The following is a 23,439-nucleotide window of genomic DNA, read 5'->3' on the forward strand; positions in this document are numbered from 1 at the left end:
TCCTATTAATTTAATAGATGTAGACTCCATTAAAAAGAGATTTAAGCCTAGTTTAGCCAAGTATCTGTAAATTATTACGTACGTTATATTAAGCGAAATATATTATGGATTGAAAAAAGGTGTACAGTTTTAACTGACACTGTGGGTGAAATTAAATGTTTAATCAATTTTTTTCACCGAATATATAGTAGTAAATACAATACAATAATATTAATATCGAACGTTCTTGTTCTTTTGACACTTCACAATGTTTATTTACATTATTCTCATGTAGCCATAGGAATATACTGGTGCATCACTCGAGTGCTTCTAAACAACGGAAGGTAATAAAACAGCATTATCGCACTGGAACTTTCTTTTATGAGATATTGAACGAACAACTATGAGACGCAAGAATGTGCAAAGTTGTTTCTATAGAAAGAATAATTAGAATAATCCTTAGTTTCCAGTATACAAAAATAGTGTTTGAAGATTATTTCAAGGCTGTCATTTGTTGTCTATGTATGTATACAAATACATACAATAGAACTTCAAGACTTTACACCAAATTCTAGATACAATAAGTACAAATATATCTTTTTTATATAATGAATCAGATATCTCACTAAAGTTTTATCTTTGAATACGTTTTAGAATTCTCAGAATTTCCACAGTATGACAGAAAATATTTTTTTCATTATATATATAAAGGTTTGTGTGTTTTCAGATGAGATCTGATATTTTTTCTTGTTTCGAAAAGAACTGGGATAGCGTTTTATATAGGTTGCGGAGTGGTTCACTAATGCTGTACCTACGTGATTAAGACCAAATATTATCAGAAAAGAGTAATTATTACTATAAAAATATTACGTTTCATATTATTCCTACTCCAGTGTTGTTTAATCGTACTTTATAATAGCGCTTTGCGTATGCAAATAAAGTTCACAATTGCTGCACGTTTGAATCGTGGCGCCACTAACGACGTGTTTATGATAAATTTCTGACCATTCGACAATATAAAGGCACCAGAATAAACTCATGACTGGAAGAATACGTCACACCACTCTCCAAGAAGAGATATTCGCATAGTAGGATTTATAGATGTATGTAAAAAAATGAACTGAATGACCCAACATTTCAAAGAAGGGAGCCTCATTATTTCCAAGGATAGTGAATAAACGTTGCCCACCAGAACGTTTTCAATAACAGCAAATTTCAAAACGTCAACCCAGGGTAAAGTTCTCATCTATAAACTGAAAGATTTGATTAATGAAGGGAAATTTTCACTCAGAAATATATTTTCCTGTTACGGTTTACTAAATGAAGAAAAACAATTTAAAGTAGAAAAGATTCTCAAACAAAACATTCAAATGCTTTCAGTCACATTTTCAAATATTTGGTTATCTTACTAAAAAAAGACGGCCTGAGAATCTCTGATAACAGCAATCCTACGAGGTTGCATTCATTTTCAAGTTCCCAATGAAGTTCATTAGTGCTTTGATTCATTTAGACAGGATCTTGGATGGTCTACAATATGTTTATCAAGATTTATGTTGTACTATTGGTCTCGTCGTCCTTCAAATAAGCAATTAATGCAATAGTAATTAAAATATTGAACAGAAAAGCATAAATATAGTCACCAGACAAAAAACAACAAACAAGTATTTTCAAGGACAACGTTGTCGTAAAATGCGATTAACCCTTAATATTCGCATTTAAGAACAAAAATTCATGTTTGTGAAATAATAATAATGTTAAGAAATTCAGAAACAGGAAATTAACGAATTATGGAAACAGAATCTATTTCAATGTTTATTTTTATTCAGAAGCGCATGAAATTATTAAATCATCAAGGAGGAAAAAGAAAAAAAAAATGAAAAAATATCGGCCAGATAGACTAAAATGAAATTCAACAAGGTACTAATTAGTTTGAGCAAAGACGCAGAAAAATGTGCATTATTTGAAGAAAATATTGTTACACGTGCTGAATAACTTGTACACCATTCCATAACGTTATAAGTTTTTTCAGCGGAATATCCTACACAGGAAAACGTTGAAGCGGACTTTAAAATTCTGCAGTGTTTTCTTTAAGGAAGGTGTGAAATCTCCTCTTCTCTATGTGCCTGCCAGCAGTTTGTTTGTTTGTTTGTTTTGAATTTCGCGCAAAGCTGCACGAGGACTATCTGTGCTGGACGTCTCTGATTCAGCAGTGTAGGACTACAAGAAAGGCAGCTAGTCATCACCACTCACCGCCAATTCTTTTACCAACGAATAGTGGGATTGACCGTCACATTATAACGCCCCCACGACTGAAAGGGCGAACATGTTTGGTGTGACTGGGATTCAAACCCTCGACCCTCAGATTACGAGTCGAGTGCCTTAACCACCCGGCTATTCTGGGCCGTCTGGTAGCAAGAAGCTTCATAAATTGAAAGAGAACTTCACATATTGAATAGTTTTCAACAAGTGAGACAGCTTTCAGAACATTTGCATGTTGAACCTATGTTTCATTAAATTAAATTGTCTTAGAATCACAGTTTAACAGAGCTAAGCCTTAATTTTTTTAGCAATTATGCGACGTCTATGATATTAGTATAGCACAGACCTAATGCAAGCGCTAAAGTCACATGACATCTGCTTGTGATGTCCTGTTGGGTGGAAGTAAGTTGCATGATTACGTCACTAATTAACTCTCAACAAGTATATTTGCCAGCGACAAATACAATGAATTCTCCATTTTTAACTGAAAATAATCGGTGTTTAATAAATGCAAAATGTGTTACGTAGCAAAGCTTTCTTTGATTGTTTGTTCGTTTATTTTAAAGTAAAGCCGCTTTGGACTATGTTCTGTGTCCACCTTGGGAAATATAACTCCGGATCTTACTGTTGTTATTCCATATGCTTACCGCAGTCTCACCAGCGGACATTCTTTGTTGAATTATTGTTTGTTTGTAGTTAAGCACAAAGCTGCACAAAAATCTTCGAAACCCGGTTTATAGTGTTGTGAGTCTGCAGACATGCCGCTGTGCAATTGAGGGTTCTTTGTTTAGAATAAGCTACTCATATTTGTTTCTTAAAGCAGTTATCAAAGAGTTATGAGTAGCGAAATAACCTAGGACTAGCATATAGGATTTATCAGGGATTTAAAATTTCTTATAACTTATTCCCCTATATTTTACAGATCGTTTTGTCGAAAAAACATTTGTGTAAAAATACAACACTCTCGGTGAAAAGTAGGAAAAACACAAACTGTGTTTTTTGACTGAACTATTGCTACTGTCACCTTGTAGATATAGTGGTTAATAACATATATATACATGTAACTTTCACCAGAGTTGATTACTAAACATTATACTGCTGTATCCTTCCCAAACAGTGTATTTACTCAAAATATACCATTAAATACTACTAATATCAGTTTACTATTAAAAACAGATTACAGCAAAATTTATAATCACATGAAAGTTTAGCACTTGCTCTATGAAATATTTTCACTGTAAATGCATAGGCTTCAAAGAAGAAGGAAAGTACCTGATGAAACTTAAATGTACACTAGAAAGAAAAAGATTTATTTAGTTTGAAATGATCCATATTACTATTATTTCACACTTTTATAACGTATTCCTAATATGCAACGCAATGTTTTCATGAAACTGGTTATTCTTTTTATTACACAAACATAATCACCAGACTGAGCACGATCAACAGGTAGTTTTAAGGTCAACATGTTCTTTCAAGGTCTACGGAAACCCTATCAAGATTTGTGATTTAAGATTGACCTAGTCGTCTTCATAGAACCGCTTGTTACAATAATAATTAAAATAAAATATTTAACAACAGAGGACAAATATGATAACCAGACAGAAGACTACCAACAAGTAGTTTCAAGGACAACATTGTTGTAAAATGCAATTAACCCTCAACAATCATATTTCAGAACAAAAAAAAAATCATGTTTGTGGAATAATAATAATAAATTAACGAATTTTTAAAAAAATTCTGAAACGTTATATACGTGATTCGTAACGATACACATCTTAAAACCTGTGTCTTTAGGACTTCATAGTATCCTTGCAAAATGTTTTCTTCCTTTATTTCAAAGTTTTATGAATTTTAAGTTATGTAGTAAAAATATATCAAATTCACGATACATGTACAAGATATTAAATTAAGTATACACAATATTAAAACTAATGAATCTGAAATACATTCATAACAACAGTTTTTCTTGAAAATGAAAGCCGAATTCTCTGTTTCTTATAAATTACACTTTATTTTCCCATTTCAAACGTTAAACCTCAACAAATTAAAAATTTCCAAGTACATATATAAGGAGTAAAAACATTACATTTTCTCCATTAATCGTGCTTGATTATAACATGGATAATTAATTACACATAAAAGATAACGTTTATAAATGCACGTGAAAAACTATATTTCGAGGGCGACCAAAAAAAAATAACTTCATTCAAGTTGCCATCAAGAGAAACAAAACATGCATAGCAAGAGGAAGGGGTTTTACTTATTAGACACTGTAAGGGGTAGTAGGAATATATATCTTTTGTATAATAAAGTAATATTTATATCTAAATTTGTCCATTAATACCAGCTAATTCTTTACTTCTATTTAGCTATTGTGATAATAAATTAACTTCGCGTATTAATTTAATTTTACAATTGTTTTATTCCAATCTATCGAATGGCCTATGTTTCGACAGTGTATTTAACAACTGAAGAAGTTGACATATTTTTATTGTATGGGTAACATTTATGTCTATTAAGCTGATATTTTAATTTACATTTACTTTCAGCAGTGTCACATTTACTTTCATTTGTCAGTTTCTGATCTAAAATAAAAATATGGTAATTAGGACTGAATGTGACAGTAGATCAAATTACAAATTATATATTAACGTCAAGATGTAATCTATATTCAGAAAATTAAAAATTAATAGTAGTTTGAGAGCCCTTAAAAATAATATGTTTTTTATTACACAAGCTGATAAGAGAATGTCTGTAGCGCTGTTAAAGAAATATATCTATATTTCTAGTGTTCGTCAATTACCAAATGATGGTTCGTGCGTTTCTCTTAAAAGTCTGTTTTGTTTGTTGTTGAGCCCAGAGCTACACAAAGGGTATCTCTACTCTGTCAACCAAAGTAACGAAACCTGCTTTTTGTGAGCGTTATAAGCTCAAATGCTTACGGTTGCGCCATTAGAGTTTTTTTTTTTGTTTGTTTTTTAAAGACACCAAATGATAACATTTCATAACTTTGTTAAACATATTCGTTGATCAATGTATAACATTGTGAACATGAGAGAAAATCTTTAATTTCTTCTCATTCTCGTTAACCTTGCTTCTATGTTTTACCACAGATTAAAAATTAAACAATAATTTTATATCTGTTGTATACGGAGTAAACATTTTTTCACAGCACATTTCTCGGCGATTTTTGTATTTGAGTAGGAAAAACAGATATACCATTTAACACTCTGATGAAGTTGTTGAAAAACATTGAAGTAATTCATCTTAATCTTTCTGACAATTTGGTATGTTTATATATCATTGGTTTCCTTTGGTGTCTCATTGTTTACCAGAGTTTCGGTGGAAGATGTTATTAACTGATTTCAGGATAGATTAAGTCAAGATCATATTTTTTGATTGAAACTATTTACCACATTAATTTAATCGACGTGTGCCAAAGTGTTTTGTTTTGTCCGAAGTTCATGAAAAATACTATAAACATAATGCTGGTCTTTATTATTATTTTCTTTCATCGTTTTATAATATCTTTATACGTATCATTTTAAATATATTAGTGTTGAAAATGCCACTTTAAAAACCTGATGTTTAGGTTAGGTTCGTGGATGACACGATTTGGTGTTGTAATTTGGAAGAAAAATGTTTTAAAAGTTTGCAGATTAAGTATGTGACGTCAACCATTTTCTGCTTATTGCCTTTAAATATGAGATTGGACAACTAAGCAGATAGCTTAATGTAGCTTTGCTGTAACAAAAACACACACAGATTGGATAAGATAATTTTTACCATTTTAAATGTGTTTTATAGAAAGAAGTAATTACGAAGGTATTTCTACAGCTGTTTATTAGAAATTATATCTATCTTAAAATTTTCTAGAAAATTTTACAACTTTCGATACTTACATAGTTAAAGCATTTAAAATTTGTTCTAAAACAACTAATTTGAAAATAAACTAAATGAGATAAAAAGCATCGCTGCTGATGGAGGTTTTATTATTGCCACCGTTGAAATATAATACAGAAAAACACATAGTTCAAATATTATAGTGATTGTTTTGTTCCTGTACAAAACTACTTGAAGGCTATCTGCCTTAACGTTTCTAATTTTGAAACGATAAAGTGGAGGGAAGGTTTGTTTGTTTGTGTGTTAATTTATTTAAGAGCAAATCCACATTGAACTATCTGCTGTGTCCACCGCCGGGATTTGAATCCCAAACTTTAGCATTATAATTCCGTAGACACACCGCTGTCCCACAGGAGGCCAGAAGGAAGGGATGTTGTCAACTCCATCCATTGCCGATCTTTGGGCTACTCTTTGCCAACAAATAGTAGGATGGCCGTCATATTCTTACGATTCCACGGCTGGAAACGTTAGCATGTTTGGTGACAGGCCATGACCTGTAGGTTGTAATCAAAGAGCCATAATCACCAGCCCATCACAGGCCATTTTATTATAATATAATAAAAGTTTCAAAATTAAACAATGCTTGTGATAAGAAAATGAATATTATAGCAACATTACCACATATACGTCTCTGTGTGTATACATTTACAAAAACGGACAACATTATTTTAAAACTAGTTTGGAGCTTCACCCTGTTGTTACAGTCCATGTTGCCATGTTCGGTCATTTACTGTCTGGCGGCCCTGCAGCATAGTACCATTACACAAAACTCCGGCTTAGGACTATCATGTCGAAAGCATCATTTAGCCTTGATGCTTTCCTTAATCTATCTAATGTATGAAAACAAAGTTTTGCAGTGTCCGTTTTAACATTACGATCACATGGAAATTCATAGTTACTATTACTAACAGCTTGACCGATATGTTTCCGTGTGGAATAGTATAACATCCATTTCATTTTACAGCTATTTGAGCAAATATTGTGGAAGCAGCTTGTACACTCGTGATATCTTGATTATGATGCATACGTTGAACAAACGTTTCACTGAAGAGGATATTTGAAAGTGTCGAAACTTATTTCCATATAAATTTCGTATTGTTCCGTTATTCTGTATTTACACATTGTGTTACAACAAGAGAAATTATTTGCTATAATTTAAATAATCCATTGTTACCTAGAGATAACAGATTATCTGATGTAATGAACATTTCAGGAATGACATATGTATTCTTTAGGTATATTGCTGTGATCTGTTTATCACATATAACTGAGTTAACTGAAATTGCAGGTGTTCTACGAAATGAAAGCTCTGGTGATCCATCATCATAGCAGTTAACTACATAGCAGGGCCCGGCATGGCCAAGCGCGTAAGGCGTGCGACTCGTAATCCGAGGGTCGCGAGTTCGCGCCCGCGTCGCGCTAAACATGCTCGCCCTCCCAGCCGTGAGGGTGTATAATGTTACGGTTAATCCCACTATTCGTTGGTAAAAGAGTAGCCCAAGAGTTGGCGGTGGGTGGTGATGACTAGCTGCCTTCCCTCTAGTCTTACACTGCTAAATTAGGGACGGCTAGCACAGATAGCCCTCGAGTAGCTTTGTGCGAAATTCCAAAACAAACAAAACAAACTACATAGCAGAAGATTTTAATATTGCGTCTCAGTTAAACTTAATACTTATCAATATATTTCACATCTGTTAATATCTTATCTCCATCCAATAGGAGTCACATTCCTTTAACCGGAAGCAGTTGACACTTCATATGATAACGCACTACTTTAATTTTTTTTAAGTACCATGCTTTGTTTATTTTGAGCTGACTTAAGATATAGGTAAATTAAAATTAATTAAAATCCAATATTTATTTTATACATAAATAGAAAAAAAAACAATAATGATAAGTTAAGAGTGCACATGTCTTATAACTTTAATAGATTCGATACGCGAGAAACAACATGTCAATGAAACTCACTACAGATTTCTTGGACATCTTTCAATCTGTTGGGTTTGAAACAAATTTTTGTTTAATTTGAAGAAGCTGTTCCTACAAGTACTTTTAGTTGTTTCGTATTCGCTGGATAGAATATTCAATTCTTATATATACGTGTGTGTAAACCTGTAAGGCACAGTTATAATAAACAAACTCATGGTAATCTAATAGAAATAACTAATTAATTTTGGTGAAACTTTGTTCGAACGCCCTAGAAAGATAAGATTTTTAAATATTCTTTGCAACATCAACTAAATTATTTAATTTTGAGTGGTTTTTTAAGATGTGAGATTATATCAGACAAAGGTAATGTTTGAATCGTTGTAGTTTTGTTTAATTTTCCGCTTTCAAACACTTTAGTTTATAATGGTATTTTATTTAATAAAATAATTCCGAACATTTTCTTAGAAAACAAAACAATGACGTATAGAAAACGCCTGGGGAATAAAATGAAAATTTTGAAAGCATCCTTGAACAGCAAAATATGCTTAATTGTATATATATATATATATATATCATAAATCAGTTACGCCTACTTATGTTCAAGAATTTAATTAACAAGCATCTTTTGATTCTTTGTAGAAAATTTGTTCAGGCATTAATTTAACTTTTCAAATTCGTTTAGATGACTTTTTAGAAAGAAAAGCTTTCAAAGACGATTTCTAATGAAACAATATATGGCATACAACAGCTTTTCTACTGTTATTAATGCACATAAAAACCTATTAATTAATTGACATAAAAAGAAGCTTTGTCGAGATAAGCCAGTCATATAAATTAAAGTCATAACTCAAAACAATTTTTATAGGTTTTTAAATATAACAAACACAAAATATATATATAGTCTAACCTGCTGAACCCAAACGTTTGTTGTCATAATCTGCTCCTTCAGATTCTGTAAATAAAACAGAAACATCACTAAAATTAAAAACAAACAAATATTTCGGTTATTATAAAATTGCTCCTCTTAATTAACATTTATTAAGTAATACATTATTCTTTTTAGTGTTAGTAGTAAGACACACACACACATATATATCAGTATAAAAGTAAAACAAAAAGTCCATCACTTTTCCATGAAACATTTCTAAACCAGGTTTGTTTCTTATTACTAGTATTCTGTTTTCAAAATAAACAAAGTATGTGACCTTCGAATATTGTTGTTTACTAGTTTTTTTCCTGTTTGAACTTATTAAGTTTGTTGTTGTATATTAACTATCAAATGTAAAACATGAAAGATGCAAGTATACAGTATTATACACGAGTTGCATGTGCAGTAGTGTTGCATTTTAAATACCTGTACTAATAGAAGGTAGGCCTATTGATGTTTACCTAAAACAAATATAACTGAAAGTTAAAAATGAATAGAATAGTTACACGCGACTCTTCGCACAAAACAATATTACTTTATAAATGTACAGCCATTGGTATGTTTGTGGTAGGTTGCTCTATTTCCAGTTGATTACTCATTTCAATGAAAATCTTGATTTATGTTCAATGTGCACGTAAACTCACTTAATTTTACACTGAACATCCAGGTCATGTTCCTGTAATAACTGAACATTTCGGGAATCACGAATTTAGTAAATGTTTTGCTAACTTACAACTCAGTAGAGAAAACTTACTTAAAGAACTTATGAAAACGCTTATATAATTAACAATTACTTTAACTGGTTTATTTTAGATTTAATATAACAACTGAAACTGCTGGTTGAAGTTAGGCTTTGTTTTCTGGTTTAATCCACCATATTTTCACCGGTTTAATAATTCAAACATTCTTCTTCGAAACATGCACTGCCGCTAAAAATAATTACTTTAGAGGGTAATGGTCAAATCCAACAATTCCATCTCACAAAAGTATCTCAAGAGTTAGTGATAGGTGGTGTTGGTCAGCTATCTTTCCTTTAGTCTATCACTTCAAACTTAGGAGCGGCTTAATACAAATAGGTTTTGCGTAATTTTACGCGAAACCCCATAAACTCTATGATAAATTATTGTAGGGACTCATAAGAAATTAATCTTTCAATTTTATGATATAACTTTCAATTATGACCAAAAACATGATTGACTCTAGCAGACAGCTAAAGAATTACTGTACTAAAATAATTTAAACGGTTTCTACCCTTTACTTTCTGGTTGATTTATTTTACACTTTTGTATTTCTTCACAATCTTAAATGTCTGACTACTCCCAGTGGCACAGTGGTATGTCTGCGGACTTACGATGCGAGAATCCAGGTTTCTATACTTGTGATAGGCAACGCACAGCTAGCCTATTGTGTTGCTTTGTGCTTATTTTCAAACAAACCAAAACTTAAATTTCTTCTTTATGACCTTTAACTAAACTATTCAATAATAACTACCTTATACCTAACTATATAACACTAGTGGTAGATAGTGATTTAAACAACCAGTTTTATTACAATTCTGTTATTTTCTACATGAATTAAGCTATTCTTAACATTTATTATTTAACTTACATGCATCTTATAAATTTACAAAAGTAAAACGTAATTGAATGGTATAATGCGTAATATATATTTCTTTTAGTGGTTTTGCTCCGATTACATTCACCCTCTAGTGGTACAGCATTGTGTTTGTGGGCTTAAATTGCTTGAAACCAGGTTTTGATGCCGTTGGTGGAAAGAACACAAATAGCCCTTTTTATAACTTTGTGCTTAATAATTATTAACAAAGTTTTTGCTTCTTGAATACTGTTGGGTGTTCCTTATAGAATTTTGGCTGCTGATCACGAAAATTACATCCAAATTTGCCCATCACGTACCGTTTCATCGAAATCTTCAGTTTTGTCATGTTTTTTTGTATATTTGTGTCCAAAAATATTCGTTTCTGTAAGAGACCTATGAACAATGTTTTGTGCAGTCTAGGCATGTCCAAGCATGAAATCAGGCCAGGTTGGAAGCTGTTATGTGGAAGTATACCGCCCGGGCATGCCTAGACAGGCTGGAGCCAGCTTGACACTGTCTCAGTAGGCTATAAAAGTGGCTTGCATACACAGATGCTGCTCATTGGATTAATATAGACCTTATAGTGTGTACGTATTGTTTCATAATACAGCATTGCCTCAGTAGCATCGTAAAAAGTAAGTTAGATGTTATAGACGTTTCACAGGACGATTGGTGTCGGTTAATATGTCTCGTCAATGTCGTAACAGTCGCGATACATTCTGCTACATTTGTGGCGAGTAAACGCTTGTTCATCAGAGACGCTTGATGACTGTTCTTGTGAAGAAAGCATATCATCTGTACTTCGGCTGTAAAATTGGTGATCAAGACCAGGAATGGGCGCCTCACATTTGTCGTGCAACATCTGCTGTCTTTCTGAGAGCTTGGCTCAGAGGCACTCGAAAGACAATGCCGTTTGCTGTCTCGTCTCGATGATATGGCGAGAACAGAAAGACCATGTGATGGACTGTTACTTCTGTTTGACTAATATGTCTGGTTTCTCTGCCAAAAACAAGAAGTAAATTGAATACCCTTCAGCAATGAGACCCATGCCACATGACGACAGTCTTCCAATTCCGAAACCACCAGAGGAATGGACCTTAGACGAACTAGATGAAGAAACTGCAATGCAGGAAACTGGCAAAGAGATTGAACCGGATTTTGAGCCGTGCTCCTCAGGCGATCCACATCTCATAACACAGTCAGAATTAAACGATCTGGTCAGAGATTTGCGTCTGTCAAAAGCAAAAGCCGAATTGTTGGGTTCGAGACTGTAGGAATGATGTTTGCTGTCACCGGGTACGAAAGTTTCTGTTTTTCGAAGCCGCCAAGATGATATAACCAAATTCTTTGCACAAGTTCACAGTCTCTGTTTCTGTTTGACCTCAAAGGATTGTTTTCTGCTTTCGGTTGTAACCATGGCCCGCAAGAGGGGCGTTTTTTTATTGATTCATCAATTTGACGAACACAGTGAAAGGTTTCACCAGGACATTGCTACAATGAAAAAACGATATCAGGGCAACTGGAATCCGTCAATGTTTGCTGACTACTGTTGGACACTGCAACGTGATGCACCGGACATTAAATACAAACGAAAATCAGGAGCAAAACACTTTTAATTATGTTGAGCTTAATAGCGTATTAGAAACATAAACACAATTAAATATGTTATTGCCGGTAAACAGTTAACTGTCTATTTCTCAGAGTTCCTTCGTGATGAAGCAAAACTAAAACTATATTTGTGCATACCCACCAGGTACCTGTCACAATCAGCAAAAAACTTTTCAGGAAGCAAAACCTTTCAAATAAACTGTTGTGCAGTGTAACAAACGATAACAACCGATATTACTTAAGTTCAAAATTCGTAATTAATTGTTCTTATAACATATTATTATGCCAATTTCTGAATAATATTAAAACGCTGTTTTGACACCGCATCAGAAACCTGAAAGTTTACTTCAAAAACCTTTTTTCAAAACTACTTAGAAAGTAGAGCATAAAATTACAAAATATGTCGTAAATACTGCAGTAGATAACGTTCAAAGTCAATAAGTAGTTTGTCTAATAATGTGTTATGCGTGTAATGATGATGTTAATATATCATTATCATGAATAGGAAAATCAATGACAAGAACAGAACAAGTAGGTGTTGTCTTTTTCCTTACAAGATATAGAATGATATTAATTACAAGTCATTTAAAAACTTTATAAATTGATGTATGCAAGGTGACATTTATTGTGAAACGAAGGGAAAGTTATTAAAACTAAAATTATTTTTGCACATACTATTTTAATTATTTACAAATAAATTATAACCAGAACAAAAAATGTAGACTTAGCCGACAGATGTTTTCAGTTTTATAACCAAAAACTGTTGAACAATTGAATTCCACCTTAGTGGCACGTGGTATGTCTGCGGACTTATATCTCTAGAAATCGGGTTTCGAACTGTTGTTAGCGGAGCACAGATATTCATTTGTGCAGCTTATCTTCATAACAACAATTAAACAGTTTTAAGAAACAGTCTAGCAAAAACTCAGTACCCATATGGAAGGAGGTATGTTATTAAAATTAAATTCGAATTTAAGTAACTTAACAACATTCATACAGGTTGCATTACACATCAGTCATTTTCTATCTCTTTAATATTTACAAGTTCATTTTTATGAAAGTAACATCTTGTAAAGGTCTGGAGCAACCATCGATTGTTTGTCTTTAAATGAGTTATATTTACGAAATATCTGCATTATTACGTATAAAATATATCTATCTAGATTTGCAAGTCAAATGCCAAAAATATCGCAAAGAACGTTGGTGTTAGGACAAATGTATTTTGAGATTCCAAAATATGTCTTGTGATACAAAAGCTTCGTGTTCGGGGAAACGGTTTTTCCGTTTAATTCAGCAGTCTAAGTGTTGATAAAATTACAAAAAATATCAAACGCAATCAAATTATTCCAAATTTGTCCGATAAATCAAGAAATCCGCATCATTAGGAAAACTATAGAAACTTTCAACGAACATTAAATTGAATTTTGCTTTACATTATTATTTAACAGACTGTGAACAGACTCAGTTTGACTGTTATCGAACATTCATGACCGTTCGGCCTCCAATACGCCATAGCCTTCATGAATGTTAATATAATTATATATATTCCTTAGACGCACGTTCTCTCATACCAGAGAATCACTAATGATGACCAATGACAGACAGTCGACAGCTTCGAAGGTGAAGATAAACGTACGTTTTGGTACCTTAACCGTTATGTGTGTACAATGAAAAAATGGAGGCTGCGGTTATTGGTTTGCTAGCGATTTTATTAGTTTTATGTTGCTATATGGTATATTGCGACGTACATCGTTTCCCCAATGCAATACATTTTCTACACACTTGTTTTTATCAGAAAAAAATACCTCGGTAATTCTTTTCCGGAGAATCGGAGGAGGGAGGTAAATTTGACTTTTACTCATTTTCTTATCTAAGTAAGTTGTAGCAACATGTAAAGTGTCGTGCTAAAAACAATGCTCGTTTCCCAGTTAGTTACGTCACGAAACCCTCATTGATAATGACCTCAGACTAGTCATTAATACTTGATAAACAAATATATATCACGTGATTATGAGAAGATTATACTTTTAATTTTCACCTCAGATAGGCGTGATAGAGAGCATTCAATATGCTGAAATGTATCAACAGTCCCTTTAGAGAAAGCCGTAAGAAGGTTCTGTTAAATTGTACAGTACTATCCAAAAGTGTTAGAACAAAGTGAAAATTTAGATTTTTCTAAGCTGCTTACAAAGAACAATAGAAAGTAAATCAGAGGTGAAACCTCAACATTTTATTAATCTTCATATTTAGTACAATAAAAGCTCAGTGAAAATGCTTGAGTTCACCAAACAGTTAATATTTTGTGTGTTCCTTTTGCTTTAATAATTGCAGGCAGTCTTTTAGTATTGTTGCAAAACACTTATTCAAAACATCCTTTACGATTTCACTCCTATATCTCTAATTCAGTTCTATAAAGTTTCACTAGAAATAACTTTAAATTTGTCAAGCTTTTGATCTACTTAATCCTAGATCTGCTCAACTGGGTTTAGATCGGGGTTCTGTGGGGTCTATTGAATCACAGCTTAAAATTTGTTTGTATAGTTTGAAAGAGTGTTTGGGGATATTATCTTCTTAATAACAGAATCCTTTACCAATAATACTCATACCACTGGTTATTCCGTGACAGATCAGTATCTGATGTTTTTGTCCATTATGCCACTTATTTTGCAAACATCTCCTGTTGCTTCAGCGTAAAACACCCCCAAACCATGACATTGCCTACCTTATGCTTCATGGTAGGTGCTATGCATTAAGGTAAGTATCTTTTATTTTTCTACGGCCAGAGGTACAACCAACACTTTGAACCAAATATACTAGACTTCGAATCATCCGTCCATAACACATTTTTCCAATCATCAAAAGTTCAGTTTTGTACTTTTTAGCAAAATTCAATCTCTTGGCAATATTTGGAGATAGAAGTAAAGATTTTTTTAACTGCTACACGTCCAGATATTTCATTCTCACTGAATCATCTTGATATTGTAGACCTGGACACTTTTTGTCGTTTGTCGTACATGGTCGTTTATCTCATGCTTGAGATCAATGACAGTCTTCCTTCTGTCTCCAAGGCTACATAAACAAAGATACTTAACATCGATATCATTGAGTTTAGGTGTTCTGCTTATTCCTTTTCTATTTTTAAATTTACCTGTCTCAATCTCATAATCTAGGGTGTACTTGATAGTGTTTGGGGAGGATTTCGAATCTGCAGAAGTTTGTCACAGAGTCCAACCAGCATAACGTAAGTTTTCTATGCAGACTGTCTGTTCTAATGACAACTTTCTAAGCTTCTGGAGCCGTGACATAACATCAAAGCTTGATATATAGTGTTAAATATTGTTTTTATAAAGGTTTATTTGTGGAGTGCCATTAAATTGATTTCTTCTAGTATATACCGGTGCCATATTCTACCTTCTTTCAATATAAGTAAGACACTGCATGGGACACCATGACACTTATTTCATACACTAAATTTGATTAGTATGTTCATTTAACACAATTCTTACGACATGCCTTTGGTACAAGTGTATGGGAATTCTAAAGAATGATATATAGCCTCATCCTGGCTCATTCAGTTGTCAACAGTAATCAGTGTTGAAATTTACATTCTGTAATGGCACGGAAGAATTAACATCTTGAAACGAAAACAAATAACAACATATTTTCTTGCCCTTGCATTTTTGCATGGTACTGTACTTTAATTAAACATACGTGTAAAACCAATAATTTTTGGATATAAAAAGTTGCATGTAGCATAAATAACTCTGATATTGAAACTCTGTAATACATCTGATAATAGTAATAAGCACTGTAAAAGGTTTATTATTTAGGTAGTTAAATGTCGATAAGATTTTATCTATTGCACTCTTTATTACATAATAAAAACATCTTTCATTTTTTTAGAATAATACTTCATGAAGTAAATGCATTATGAATTACTTCATATATATTTGAGAAACTTTGCGATTCAATAAATCATATTATTTTACTTATTGTGTTTAAGTTTTCCGACGTCACCATATCTTAGCGTTGAGAAATGGATTTTTTTTATTTTGGTCAGTAGCTTGTACTATCTTTGAAAACTAGCCTTATTCACACATATAATAAAGTATAAAAAGTTAATATTTCACAATATTAATTGCATAAGCTCGCTTTTTGAAATTTTTAAAAATACGTTTGTTTCTAAAACTGAGCTTGATTAAATAAAGTTTTGAGACCAAGAATTATTGTTTAGAGCATTTGTTTTGTTTATTTGTTGAATGTTAAGCACAAAGCTACACAATGGACTATCTATGCTCTGCCCACCACGATTATCGAAATCAGGTTTCTAGCGTTGTAAGTTCGAAGACATACATTTGTGCCACTAAGGGAAACGCTTAGAATAATAGTATAATTGTGATTCTAGTTTTTTTCAGCCATATTTTAATAAAAATGCTCGTTGGTTTCGAGATACGACTGACAGTTGTTGAACTACTTGCTTATAAATCTTTGGCGTTTTCAATTTCTTTTTTTATTGTGCGTGTTAATGATAGGTATTACAAGTTGTGCAAATTTTCATTACAATGGATATTTGAATTGAAAGGTAATCATTGGTTATATTTTTCAGATGACAGCAATGTTCCGAATTGACTTAGGTTGTGTTTTGGAGGTTGTTACTCTTTCAAGCGTTTAGTTTCCAAATTATTCCGTTTTTACGGACAAAAGTAAAGGCTCTCACTTTGAATTCTACAACACTTAGTAATGTTACTATGAACATTTTTACTCGAAAAGAATTTTGATATATTCTTCCACACATACATTATTAAATAAACTACTTGATATTTTATTTGATAAAATTAAAAAATATAAGTGTTAATAATAAAAAAAATATTTTAATAAAAAATAACCAACCCATTTTAAAATATCTAGGAAATTGTGAACAAATAAATAATATTACAACATTTTATTTCACCACATGGTACACCACAATTCTATTAAAAGATTTAATCTTTATTTTAAATTCATTAGTAGGTCTGTTATCCATTTATAGAAATGGAAGAAAGCAAAGTTAGCTCCAGAAACATAAAATATATATTAAGTTTCTGTATTTACAATAATTAGATATTATTCAATGACCAGGTTTATAAACAAGTAATAGAAGTTCTAATGGGAGCTAACTATTCTACTTGTATCTCTTTAACTTACAAATATATAGATGAGTTAATTGGTATAAATAATCCTGAAATAAATAATTTATTAACACTATTTAGCCAATAGAATTAGAAATTGAAAATACTTCAATATCTAATACAGAAGCACATTATTTAGAACTAGAAATTAAAATACTTGATAAAGATATCAACATAAATATTTTTGATAAAAAATATTTTGTCCTTACAATTTATGGTTTACCCTCATTTAATAGTAATGTACCATGCCCTTCTTTTATAAGCATTATGACTTGACAATTATTAAGATAATGTAAAATTTGAGATAAATTACAATATTTTATCAATAATGTTGAAACACTGATACAAAAATTAACAGTGACTTAATTTAATAAAAAACTTAAAATAAAATTACTAAACTATTCTGTAACAAACATAAGAACATATTAAATAAATATAAAGAAATAAAAATTAAAGAAATTTTACTAAAAAAAACTCTAATGCCTATTTTTAGCCCGGCATAGCCAGATGGTGGTTAAGACATTCGACTCGTTATACGAGAGTCGCGGTTTCGATTCCCGTCGCACCAAACATGTTCGACCTTTCAGCCGTGGGAGCGTTATAGTGTGACGATCAATCCCACTATTCGTTGGTAAAAGAGTAGCCCGAAAGTTGGCGATGGGTGTTGATGACTAGCTGCCTTTCCTCTAGTCTTACACTGCTAAATTAAAGACGGCTAGCGCAAATAGCCCTCATGTAGCTTTGCGCGAAATTCTGAAAAAACCAAACCAATGATTATTTTTAGTTGTGAATAAAGTAATTTAACAACTTGGCACTACTTTACGTGGATATACACTTTACCGCACGTAAAAGCTTCTTTAAAGCATGATAGTTTCAGTAGACTTAATAGGTGGTGGTTAAGACTTATACTAATTAATTTATATAACTGGATGGGACCCTTCATCCTAGTATAATTCGTTTACTGGGCTACCAATATGTGCTTTTCTACCATAATGGGGGCCGGAATGATAACTTCAAGAGGCAAATTTATTTAACTTACTTAACCCTAAATGCTAGTACCTTGTTTTTATATTATCGTTATTCTTTTTCTTCTTTACTTTGGAGAGCAATCACCTTCCCACAACTGTATGTAGGTAGTGACGGGTGATATAGATATGGGACGTTGTGGTTTGATTACTCAATTCTCTCTCTTCTAATTTCTATGTCTATTATTTTAATTGTAATTTCTATTGCTATTCCTTTACTTTATTATATTTTTGTGAGACTGTCGAATGAAGGTTAAGACTGATAGACGGTGTGTCCCCACCGCAAATGTGGGTCCTACTTCGGGAGTCACTTCCAAAACCTAGGATTCATTTTATATTCCACATTATTGATTGTACCCTGGAATTATTTCAATTAGTGTAGTGCTTTTTATTTTTATTTTATTTTTGTTTCGGCTTGTATTTGGTTATAAGAAACGAGTATATAATGAGTGTGTGTGTGCTTGATATTCCTTTTCATTGAACCGACGCCACCATGCATATCGTTCTTATAACTTGCCATTAACCTTTTATACATAAGGATGACTAATAAACCTAAGAAATAAAACCACACTAATAAAACCAATAAGGGAATTTAAAGAGGTTGAATACGTTGTATTAAAACGAGTTTGGATCTTTATCATGTCTTGACAGACCATGTAATTACTTCCAGTCATGCTGTATCTGACAATACTTCGACAGTGTAGTTTCCAGTGCAAAAGGTTTCATCGTGAGGCTATCGTAACCAAAGCAAACAACACTTTTTAAACGCTTTCTGGAACTAATTTAGTATATGAAGGCAAGTTAGGTGGCCGGACCACTGAGTGGTATAACGTAAGAGTTAACAGCTCTTAACAGAAGAATTTAACAGAAAAGACTTTAGAAAGCTAACTGATATCATTTTAATACCCTATAATATACAATTTTCTTTATAGAAGACTATGTGAACATGCCTTACATTTGTTTACTGATGGAATTTAGTGAACGCTTTTCAAAACAAATGTTATATCATTATGTTATTTGCACTGGCAATAAAAATCCATTCATCGAGGTAAAAGTTAATAGATGGCATCTAAAAATCAAAATTTTGTAAGTTGTGTTGATTTTTTTAAAATGTTATATTTTTATAGTATCAAATTGACTTTTGCTGTAAGAAACGTTGCAGTTACGTAATAATAGCCAACTTGTAGAGAAGTAAATTACAGTTTGCTAGCAAAAGACCTAACTAAAAAGAAAAAGATAAAGGAGAGATTTGTGTATAAAAAGAACCAATGGAACGTTTTATATCATTCTTTATGGAATTTCAGTGAAACTTGAGAGTTTAGCAAATAATACAAATAAGGGAATTAACAATGTAAAGGTCTCTTGAGATAAAAACGGCTCTATTAAGTGGTAAAGAAGAAGATAAGATCGTTTCGATCGATAACTGTGAGAACTGTCAGTTGTAATTAGTGTCGGACTTCAAACTATATGTACATATAGGTTGCATCTGAAGTGCTTTCTTTTAGCTTGGAGGCTAAGCGAACTCTATAAAGTATACAGTCACAAACACAGAGTTAAAAATACTATACGCCAATCTTTTTGTAGCTTTATATCTTCCTAGACATAACTTTAGAATGTTCGCTTTGAGTGTAAGAACTGCTAAGCAACTTTATGTAAGTTCATTCTTTTCCAGTGTTGTTTGAAAAAAAAATGTTCGTTTATATAACTGTTGCTGTTTGCTATTAATCATGGCCCGGCATGGCCTAGCGCGTAAGGCGTGAGACTCGTAATCCGAGGGTCGCGGGTTCGCGCCCGCGTCGCGCTAAACATGCTCGCCCTCCCAGCCGTGGGGGTGTATAATGTGACGGTCAATTCCACTATTCGTTGGTAAAAGAGTAGCCCAAGAGTTGGCGGTGGGTGGTGATGACTAGCTGCCTTCCCTCTAGTCTTACACTGCTAAATTAGGGACGGCTAGCATAGATAGCCCTCGAGTAGCTTTGTGCGAAATTCCCAAACAAACAAAACAAAGCTATTAATCACAAAACCACACAAAAGAATATCTCACCTTTGCCCATCACGGGTATTAAAACCCAGTTTTTATCGATATAGGTCCGCAGACATATCTTTGTGCCCCTTGGAACACGTTTATAAAAGGGAACTGTTATATTTTGACAAGATTCCGAAAAACGATTTACATGTATTAGCTCCCCACACACTCAGTGGCGTTAGGTAGAAAGCGAGGTGTCAAATACTGTAAACACACATGCCCAATTCAACAGTTTAAAAGAGCATTGTTTATACCTTATGAAAACAAAATGAAATATAAAGTGATGCTTCATTTAATTATAATAAACTCGTGTCTATAAACCCACTAGTTTCCAACTGTAGGATCCCGGCATGGCCAGGTGGTTAGGGGTCTCAACTCGCAATTTGAGGGTCTTTGGTTCGGATGCCTGTCCTACCAAACTTGCTCGAAATTTCAACTATGGGTGCGTTATTATATGACAGTTTATCCCACTATTCGTTGGTAAAAGAGTAGCCCAAGATTTGGCGATGGATGGTGATGACTTGCTGCCTTCCTTCCCTTCTTGCACTGATGAATTAGGAACGGCTAGTGGAAATAGTCCTCCTGTAACTTTGCTAGAAATTCCAAAACAAATCCACAAACTAATTGGGGGTGGAAAGACATCTTCAGCATGTCTAGATGTTCGAGTAAAGTGAGTCAGCTACTGAAGCGACAGTGTAAGTAATAGGGTGAAAAGTATTTAGAGGAGGACATGTAAGACATCTTTTCCTATTACATTTGCAGCAATATAATTACTATAACCAACTTGCTAGGCTAAATTATAGTTTCAATTTAATATGTCACTAGTTAAGGCTATTATACTTAACTTCATAAAGATTGAACAACGCAATGGAAGATGCTATATAGTCAGCGACCATTCACATACATTGAATAAATTTTAGTAAAATTAAACAAATACATTTAAATGAAATTAAATAAGTAAACAAAATCAAAAAGAAAAACTGCGATAGAAACAGCAAATCCGACCCCTTATAAATTATATTATAACCATAATTTTAATGTATTTTGTTGTGGCTTAAAAACTTATGGTTATAATAAATATATATATACATACACACATTAGTTTTCGCTCTCTTTACATAATGGACCCGGCATGGCCAAGCGTGTTAAGGCGTGCGACTCATAATATGAGGGTCACGGATTCGCCTCCCCGTCACGCCAAACATGCTCGCCCTTTCAGCTGTGGGGGCGTTATAATGTGGCGGTCAATCCCACTATTCGTTGGTAAAAGAGTAGCCCAAGAGTTGGCGGTAGGTGGGGATGACTAGCTGCCTTCCCTCTAGTCTTACACTGCAAAATTAGGGACGGCTAGCACAGATAATCACCTCCATACAAATCATTTTAATAAGTGTCCCATCTATTTTATATATAGAGATTTGTCTTATTTATGTGTTCATATAATTCAACATTTAAATATTTACAATTACTATTTCACTGGACCATTGGTATTACACAAAATAAGCTTAATATCTTTAAAATAAGGACTTGTTCTGAATATAGTAAAGATGAAGGCTATTTTACTTCCATGTACTAAAGTAGTTAGTATATTAGGTTATGATTAAGTGATTTTCATACAGTCATTGATTTGCAAAAATTCTGATGAAAAGATAAATAATGTTAACATGACATTTTCAAAATTTATATGAGAAAATATCACCTTTGAAATAGTCGAATTTTTCTAAGCCTACTAAACGAAATCTTATAAGATTAGTTTGCACTGAATCATGTATTCATTTGCCATTAGTACGGCGAAAAGTAAATGCCTGTAAAAATGTATGATTATGTAAATTTTTAAACATTTATTTCCAATATTAAGTATAATGTAAATACGGAACTAATAACAATGTATTACAATTTTTTGTTCAGCTTTTTTACATAAACTTTTTGTCATATAGATCACTCTCTTATTTTAATAAAACTGTGATTCAGATTCTGTTCTACATCCAAATAAAGCATTATCTGTTTTAGCAAACGAAAAGTTAAAAGCTTCTAAGCCCAGCGTCCTGCTCTGCATACTTCCTAAAACCAAAGGATACTGATTTTAGCAAGCCAGTGGTCTTGAAGATCAAATATTTGACTTTTATCATAAATAGGTTGAAAGAGGCCAAGCAAGCATATAAACTATATGCAGCATACAAGAAACAAGCTCGTGACAAAGAGGTAACAACAGTAATTACTTATATAGATCATTGAAACTGTACTGACTTATTAAAGTAAAAATGAAAGTAAAGATCCTCTTCAGAATTAAAAAGTCAAGAAATATTAAAGTATAGTGAAATACAGAAGCAAAACTAATGGCTTAGCGAAGGATTTTATAGATAAACGACAGATAAAAAAATGGATATGTGTGCATAATATGATATGAGTATATCTCTTTCATTAAAATATTGGTTTCACTTAGATGACACATCAGGAATAGAATTTCTGGCTTCCAAAAATGAAAGCATTACCTGATTACTTAATAATCTTTGTGTATTCTAACGAACAGCTAACTTGCTATCAGGCAGTCTCAGAGTTTTATGTCTAGAACATCAAGTCGTTCATTTATTATATTTAGTTGTAGAAAAATTAAATCATGTATAGAGGGTTCAATAAGCATCCTTTTCAGGATGATAAAAATTATTGATTACAGTAACTGCCTCATTCAAATAGTGGATAATAAAAATATATGTTGTTTGTGTGTGTGTATGTATTACAATTATTGTTTAATTGACTTATGAAAGCGAACCAACAGGTGATCTGTAGAACATTGTTTATCTAAAAGAACTACTTATAATAATAATATCTTTGACTCATAGAAACACTGTATAACGTATGTCAGTGAAATGACATATTTTGCCAGGAATAATAAAAATTAGTTATGCATAGCGTAAAGACAGGACATTAATTGTAAAAAATATGATTTAAATATAATAAAACTATAGTTCAATAAGTTAAATCATAAAACACAATTGACTATCTTATTTAATATTCATA

At 32.5% G+C, this 23,439-nt stretch overlaps 1 protein-coding gene across 1 annotated transcript in view; it reads right to left on the reverse strand.

Annotated features, from left to right (window-relative positions):
- The window catches only part of LOC143238555 (acetylcholine receptor subunit alpha-like), a 109,023-nt gene that overhangs the window by 14,952 nt on the left and 70,632 nt on the right, over window positions 1-23,439 (reverse strand). The window contains exon 3 of the mRNA XM_076478900.1: window positions 8,981-9,025. Coding sequence (XP_076335015.1) covers window positions 8,981-9,025 — 45 coding nt within the window. The remainder of the gene's footprint in view (window positions 1-8,980; window positions 9,026-23,439) is intronic.

Source organism: Tachypleus tridentatus, chromosome 13, assembly GCF_004210375.1.
Source record: "Tachypleus tridentatus isolate NWPU-2018 chromosome 13, ASM421037v1, whole genome shotgun sequence".
NCBI classification, from domain to species: domain Eukaryota; kingdom Metazoa; phylum Arthropoda; class Merostomata; order Xiphosura; family Limulidae; genus Tachypleus; species Tachypleus tridentatus.